This window comes from Sus scrofa, chromosome 1, assembly GCF_000003025.6.
Source record: "Sus scrofa isolate TJ Tabasco breed Duroc chromosome 1, Sscrofa11.1, whole genome shotgun sequence".
NCBI lineage: Eukaryota > Metazoa > Chordata > Mammalia > Artiodactyla > Suidae > Sus > Sus scrofa.
The window spans coordinates 146,250,628-146,258,719 of NC_010443.5; the positions used below are offsets into that span (position 1 = coordinate 146,250,628).

At 47.7% G+C, this 8,092-nt stretch overlaps 1 protein-coding gene across 1 annotated transcript in view; it reads right to left on the reverse strand.

Moving 5' to 3' along the window:
* Positions 964-8,092, reverse strand: part of SALL3 (spalt like transcription factor 3) — a 22,188-nt gene continuing 15,059 nt past the window's right edge. The window contains 2 exon segments of the mRNA XM_021099018.1: positions 964-6,533; positions 7,671-8,092. The exon segment at positions 7,671-8,092 is cut by the window's right edge and continues 1,890 nt beyond it. Of these exon segments, the coding sequence (XP_020954677.1) occupies positions 6,102-6,533; positions 7,671-8,092 (854 nt within the window). The 3' untranslated portion in view covers positions 964-6,101.

Consider the following 8,092-nt stretch of genomic DNA (forward strand, 5'->3'; position numbering starts at 1 on the left):
GGCGGTGCCTTCAGAGTACCTACCTCTCTGAATGATCAGTATGATTTTTTTGAAAGTCACAAATATGGAATGTCTGGGTATAGAACTCTTTTCTCTGTGACCCCAACCCCGGCACTTCAGGTCTATACTCACCCGTCCTGCTTCTGCTTTTAAGGGCCCACACCCAGAGATCTGTTACTGAATATCACAAGCAGAGCAAAACACCTAACCCCCAATAAGACACCAAATAAAGAGTGAACATGCTGGAAGAAGAGCACACTTAAAGGAAATTATATAGTGTCCAGCTCTCAGGCACAGTCATTGCCCCAAGATCCATGCCCAGACCAGCCAATTTCCTAGGGAACGCAAAACAACTCTAGGCTTATTTGTGAAGGAAAATGGATCAATAATTCAAAATCTAACTCATCTTTCGATTAAGTGACTGCATGAGTCCCTACATGCCTTTCCCAGTGTGTGTTCCTAAGACTTTCGTCATCTGAAGGGTGGAAAACGTTTTTCCGAAGGCTGCCTGCCTTTTCTCCGGGTCGGTGTCTGTGGGAGGATCAGACACATTTCTTCTCGGTAAACTTAGGTCATAACGAGAGTTATTCCTAAACTGTCTTGACGCCAGCAAATAGGAAAAGTAAAATAAGATAGGAATGTTCGATGTGAGACAGATAATCAAGAGATCTGCCAGTGAGAGATGTGAGGATGTCTGTCATTTAGATATTTATGTCCCTACTTGTACAAAGGTATGAAAATTCAGGTGTCCTGCAGGGTAAGCTAGAAAGAAAATTAATGAATGGAGTCAGTGAGCCCTGCAAGTATGAGATGGAGAGGGAGGGAGTAGGTCGCAGTTGTGGCACATCTCTGGTGTTACAGATAACACTATAACATAAAAATATATGTATCGGACCAACTTAGAATTCAAGGGGGGAAGGTGTGCAAAATTCCCACGTTCACAAATGATCAAATTTGGGACTACAGTCATCGGACATTTATTTCCAGGTTTGAATCAGATACAGCGAGTGAGTCACATGGCCACGCACAGATCCCTTCACTCGGGGGCTTATGAATCATGCTTTCCACTGCATGACGTGGAGAATCTTTTACCATAACAGAACACGAGTGTCACCCGCATCGCTGACACCCCCTGCCTCTTTCCTCTCTCACCGGCTTTCTGGCTACTTCCCACTGAGTTAGTCCAGTGCTCAGTGAAACACCGAATTCAGTCCCAAGTGGATGAGCTAGAGGCAGAGCTGTCCAGTTACAACCCCTGAGGCAACGGAAGAAGCCAGAAAAAGGCAGACCTGGTTACACATCAGGACAGGCAATCCAGGGGTAACAGTCAGGTTCTCTAACCTTCTACTGAAGAGAGCAAGAGAGATAACCATTGCTTTCAACCGCACCCTCTTCTGTGCATCTCTGTCAATGGACATACATGCATGATGTTCCAGAGGGCTGTTCAGGACGTGCGTGTAGTGCTCAGGACAAGAAACTGCTCTTACAAGACTCTTCTGAGAGAAAATGCAGTCAGCATGATGTTCACAGAGAATGATTTTATTTTACCTTAAATATAGTTGCATTTTTAAAAGCTTCAATAAATTTAATGATTTAAAAAAAAGTCAAAGATACCAACACATTTTTCATGGTCCAAATATGATTCCACATATTTTCTTTAGCAAAGTCATTTGTAATAGATTTCTCATATTATAATCTTACTCATTTATATTTTCTCTCTTTATAAATACTGTCAATTATTCTGTTTCGTGAATTTCGAGGGGATAAAAAAAGATGTATTTAGTAGCTGTTCTCTTAAAAAAAAAAAAAAAACACTGGCTTTTAGAAGTGGAAATTTTATTATCGTCAAATTCTCCCCAGTTTTACAGATAAGGAAGCGAGTGAGGAGGGCACAGCCAGAGCCAGGAGGTAGCCTGGCCCTGCCCCTGCCTGTGCTTCACCACAGAACCTGCCACTCTGGGCCACCGCAGACGACACCAGCATACCCACGCCTGTTAGCTCGGCACAAAAATGTTGACAGAAGGGCGGCAGGAGAATGTTTCTATGGTGATTTCATGTTAAAGTTTTTCCATCATAAAAATATGCTGAAATAATATACAGTATTTCTTGATTAAGTGAAAAAGAAAAGGGGAATTCAATTTTCTTCTTCATTTTGTGCATCAAGTTTTAACAGCTAAAAAATCAGTAAACCTGCTCATAGGAACATTCCCTGGCCTCTGTTTTTCAAAGAACCACTGTGTCCCTCAAAAACTTTTCCAAGGAACGAACTCTGTGCTGTGCTCACTGCGTCAGTCCCAGTAACTCGCATATGAGCACAGGGCTTAAAACACTAGGACTGAACCCTGAGGCCCACCGGTTGGCTGGCGTGCTTGCAGGGTGACAGGCTGGACACAGAAGGACATGTCTGCAGTGTTATTACTCCTCTGCAAGCAGGCAGCAGAGGCAAGAAATGAAGGGTGTGGAGTCCGCAGTTCAGACAGGGAGCCAAAGAAACACAGTGACTTGAACGTGCTTGAGCAGGAAACGTTTGCGCAGCCCAGGAATAAAGACATAGTCGAGATGCTGGCCTAGCTCCCTCAGCCCTGGCAGCGTGGGACAGCCACTGCCAAACGCAGGGGACAAGCAGGTGGGAATCCATGCTGCCTCCAAGCTCCCACGGGGACAAAACTCAACAGCGAGGGTTTAAAAACAATTGCTTTTTAGCCCTTAAGCGCTACTTTTTAATTAGTTCTAAATGCTAATGGTTCCTGTAATGAACTTAGAATAGAAATACATTTAAATAAATAATTTGGGGGATGGTTGGCATTTATGATTCTTTGATATATGGTCTCAGCAGCTAGAGTTGATGTCAGAAAGAATACCTGTGCTTGTTAAGCCCAAGCACCTCTGCTTTGACTCCAGAAACATTTCTGAAATAATAAGCAAATCCCCACCCCCCTTTTTTTTTGCATTTTAACGTATATCACTTTAAAGGGTTGTAGGAATCCTTGCTATTTCCTTACCCTATTTTTAAAAAGTTGACTCTACTATCTGACTTAGTTCATCTCTCATAATTGCTATTGGAGCTCTGAAATCAATAGGGCTTACTTCCTAAGGTTTATGCCACATGGTACCTGCTGGAAGGCCTGGTGGTTTAGTGGTTAGTATTTTCATCACTCCTTTCAACTCACCCAGCGCCTGCCAAGTGAAGCTCACTGTGGCTTCTAGATATCAGTAGTTATTTTCTAAAAAGAAGAAATGGATTATATATCTTGAAATCCAGGAGCTATTAAATTATTTAAAGTTTTAAGTCTTATCAAATGTCATCGACAAGGTAAAGCTTCTTTTAAAGTGAAGGACACCCTCCACCTGGACCAGACAGACGCCAGGTGCCGACGTCGGTGACTCTGAGCCCTCGCCCCTTCCTCCTACGGCTTTCCTTCCTGAATTATGATCGAAGGCACTGCTTTTTAGTTTTCAAGTGACCGGAAGAGCCGATATTTCCACTCAATGCCAACAACGGGAAGGTCATTCAGAGTGCAGTCACTGGGGACACTACCAATGGTCTCTAATAATCAGGCATTTTCTACCATATCTTCTTCCATCAAAGATGTAAATTAAAAAAATCCACTATTAGAATGATGCATTTTTATTTTAGAAAAAAGTGAAAAATGAAAATGTTCAGCCCAATCAAGATACACTTAGATATGGCTTAAATCTAAGCTATCAACGCTCACTGACCTTCCTTGGGGAAACACCATGGATACACAGCCACCATAAATGACCGTAACCTCAAATTCCACTTTTTCTATTAGAATAATCAAGGAACACCATTCGGAAAGAATATTACATCCTGCATTTTATTCAATTCCATATGACAAAAATAGTAACCTAGACTAAGACATCCATTTCAATCAGCAGATGTGTCAAGCCACAGATTTCATCATAAAAAATATTGGATCTAGGTAACAATCCCCCGCTGGTCCCGGAGGCCCGGCCCGACATGGTTGCAATAGAAAAATAGTGTCTCTTCACCACGTGGAGGGGACGGCCTGGCCCTGAACATAGGGTGCGGTCGGCCTCACTGTCCCGTCAGGAGCCATCTTATTTACAGCTCTTTACATTTCTGTACTTAAATTATATACACATCCTTTGGGGAGGAGAGACCACTACATGGTACCAGAGACTAGGCAAAAAAAAAAAAAAAAAAAAAAAAAAAGCACACTGAAAAGGACACAGATAAATAAGAACATTCACTGTTGAAACACAGCAACACTAAGCACCTCGGTTTCCTCTTCCCGCGCCCTTGCCCATCCCATGAGAAGAGATGGTATACAATGGGTGGTCCCCCAGCTCCAGAGGGACAGAGCCGCAGAGGGACTTCAGTGTTCATCTGTGACCGGGGTCACTGCTCGGTCTGCTATTTGTGAGTCTCTGGAACTGTTCTTGTGTGACTTGTTGCTGTGGGTGTGTTGGAAAGATTGTCCTACTTCTCTTTCCACTGAGAAGTCTCAACCGCCTGACTCCTTTCTCAGGGCCTCGCCTGCCCGTGCCGTCACCCGACAGCATGGTGACCCCGGGACGACGCTAATGGAGGAGGTGCAGGGCCTCGGACGCCAGCACGCTGCACCACACACATGAGGTAGAGTGCAGGACGCCCCACGGGGCCTTGCAGTGCACGGCGACTTGCAGTGACCACTCAGTACCGCATTCTGACCAGTCAGACACATGCACTTTGTTCTCATCTGAGAAGATAATAAATAAATAAGCCAGGAACTCAGAAAAGCCCCCCATTCTGACTGGTTCCTCTGCCTGATACCCGGTTCGTCTCCCCGGTTTAGTGAGCAGGACCCCTAAGGCTTGCAGGCCAGCCAGCCCGGGCTCCTGGGTGTGAGCAAAGAGCGGTGGCAGTGACGGCGCGATCACACCTATGCTCTCTTAGGTACTTCCTGGCTCATATGGCTGTCACAGTCCTAAGTTTAATGCATCAAAGTTTTGTTACGGCCGGTCAAGTTTTTAAATGAGCTCTGTAGAAAAGTTAAATAAGTCATTTGATTTAAGAAATGGCAGGCCCTAGTTTACTGAGGAAGTGACAAGTCTTGGTGGCTTTTCTGTTTAAGAAGCACAAATTTCTCATATCATTTGACCTAAGACTGTAACAGCTTTTTTTTTTTTTCATTTCCTTCAATCAAAGTACTATTTATAAAATACTTTACATCTTTTAAAATTTTCAAATTATAGCAAACCTCCCTAATACAAAATACTAAAAGTGCAATAGTATAAATTAAGAGTTTGCAACCACATTATACAAACATTACCTTTTTATTGTACAGCTTTGATAATGTGAAGTATTTATTCACAACTGCTATAATGTTGTGAATAATTTACGGTGACGTCTGTCTGTAACTTGGCTACAGACCACGCTAGAGAACACTGTCCACAGAGCAGCTACAAACATTTCAATTAAAAAAAAGAAAAAAAAAAGAAAAAAAAAAAAAAAGGCTTGTTACTGACAGGTGCTTGCACACAAAAAGCATGCTTTTTCCCAACAGAACTTCACAATTTTGCCTGCATGGAAATGACCCACTTATTTAGAGTCAAACATATCTTGCTTAAAAAAAAAAAAAAAAAATCACATAGCCTGATGAATTCTGCAGTACAAAAGCTTCCATTAAAGGTGGGCTGTATTGTCTGTTACCCGCATAATCTTAACATTATAAATACTACATATAAGGTACTGCCGTGGGACACGGCGTCAGGGGCACTGGACCACGTCTTCGAGATGAGAGTTCCAAAACAGAGTTCAAGTTCCTAACTAATTCGAACTAAACCACTGAATGAGTTTTACTGGAACAGGGCGGGAGCCCTCTCCAGGGGCTGGATGTGGTCTGAGCCCTTTCCAGACCCAAGGGGCTTTCCAAGGGTGTCTTTCTGACTTACATTTACTTAAAAGGTTGCAGTTCTCAACAGCTGAAATGACCACCAAGAGAGTGTCGTGCAGTGTGTGCTGCACGGGCAGCTTGTGCAGCGTGAGACCACCATTGGGCAGCGCGCCACCCTCCCCTCCCCAGACCCCTTGATGTCCTCTGGGCGGAGCCTCGGGGGCGGCAGGGAGGGCGGGGCTAGTTGATCCCCACTTCCTTGTTATCCTCCACGAACCTGGTGAACGGCCGGCCAGCTCCTGGTTCTGCGCTGGCTTTGTCCAGGCCCACGACCGGAGGGCTGCCCCCGGGCCGCGCTTTGTCCAGCCCAGCGGCCAGGGAGCCCATGGGGGGGATGGCGCTTCCGCCGAGACTTACTGGGAGCTGGGGGAGGCCTCCGTTCTGGATGACGGAAATCTCGTTGTTCTTCATGGCGAGACCATTGGTGATGGCCGCGGCATATTGGTTCCAAAAGCTGGGGTCCACATTCATGGCCCGTGCAGCCAGATCCTTCTGGAACATCTCCGAGAACTTCAGGGCGTCGCCACCCAACAGAGCCATGGGGTTTTCCACAGACAGGCGGCGGCCACGCCTGGCAGGGGCGTTGTTCCACATGTGTGTGCCCATGTGCACCTGCAGGGACATGGTGTGACATGTCCGTGACAGCTGTGAGCAGACCCAGCCTCACGTCCGGGCAACAGCAGGACAGAGACCCAGTGCCCAAAGGCCTGTGTGCAAGACCAGCAGCCCCCCACCCCCAACTCTGGGACAAACCCTGGTGAGCGGGTCTGCTGAGCATCTGACACCAGAATAGGCAACGTTTCCTTTCATTAAGTACAAAAAGCAAGCCAGAATGAGAGCTTCAGGTTTGTTTGGGGTTTTTGTTTGTTTGTTTTTCCGGTCTTTTTAGGGCCACACCCACTGGCACACGGAAGTTCCTAGGCAATGCTGGATACCCAACCCATGGGGCAACGGCAGGGATAGAACCCGCATCCTCATGCATACTAGTTGGGTTCATTAACCACTGAGCCACGACAGGAACTCCCTGGTGAGCTTCAGTTTGGTATGTGATAGGATAACTTTCCCCTTGGGTGTGAGACCGCCCCCTCCAAGCCACCCAGAAGATCCCAGCACCCTTCCCCTGCCCCTCTAATCGGTCTTGTGCTTGGAACTCCCAACTTCACTTCGCCTCTCTATGGTTTTCTACCAAACATGGAGGAAATGTCTGGGCATTGTGGCCAGTAGAGTGCTCAGGTGGCTCTGTCCTCCCAGTCAGTGGAAGCCGCAGCTACTGATCATTCCATGGTCTCCGAAGGGGTCACTGAGACCCCAGCAGGCCCTGGACGTGGGCTGGAAGGTGGCATATTTGCCTGAGGGTGTGGCCACAGGGCTGAACGGTCATGGGCGCATGGCCACACACACACACTCTGCCTTGGGGGAAAAAACACACAGAACTGACCCTGGCCTCTGAGCAGAACTGGCATCGTTTGTGTCATGTGTAGGGAGCAGAGGCCCAATTTTCTTGTTGTCAGTGTCCCATGACTCAGGGCAGCACTGGCCCTGGGCCTCTGGCACAAGTGCAAGTGTGTGTGTCCTCACTGCCACCAACATGTGAGAACACGCTCATGCACCCCCATGGGCACATGTGCTCTGCAGACTCACACCAGCTGGCACACTTGCCCCCACAGGTGCACACGCGCCTCCCTCAGGCTACCGGCACTGTGAGGCCCTGGGCCGGGCCCAGCAGAAGCCCCGAAGCCGCACCCTCACCTTGAGATTGCCCTTGGTGGTGAATGCCCTCCCGCAGATGCTGCAGCCGAAGGGCTTCTCCCCTGTGTGGGTGCGCTCGTGGATCTGCAGGGCGCTCGCCGAGGAGAAGGTCTTCCCACATGACTGGCAGTTGTGCTGCTTGGGCGTCCGGCGTGGTGGGGGGGCCAGCATGGGTGCCAGGCCAGGGCTCAGCACCGTCGGGGGCCCGGTGGGCACCTGGACCGCAGCAGGCGGTGGGCCCTCAGCCAGCGGGATGGCCTTGCTGTGCCCGTTCACTTCCATTTTGACCAGGGTGGGCGCGGGGCCGGTAAGCAGGCTCGGGGTGCTTTGGCTGGGACCTAGAGCAAAGTTGGGGGCAAGTAACTGGGAGGGCAGCTCCCGCAATCTGTGGGTCAGTAAGTGCTGCTTTAAATTACCCAGGG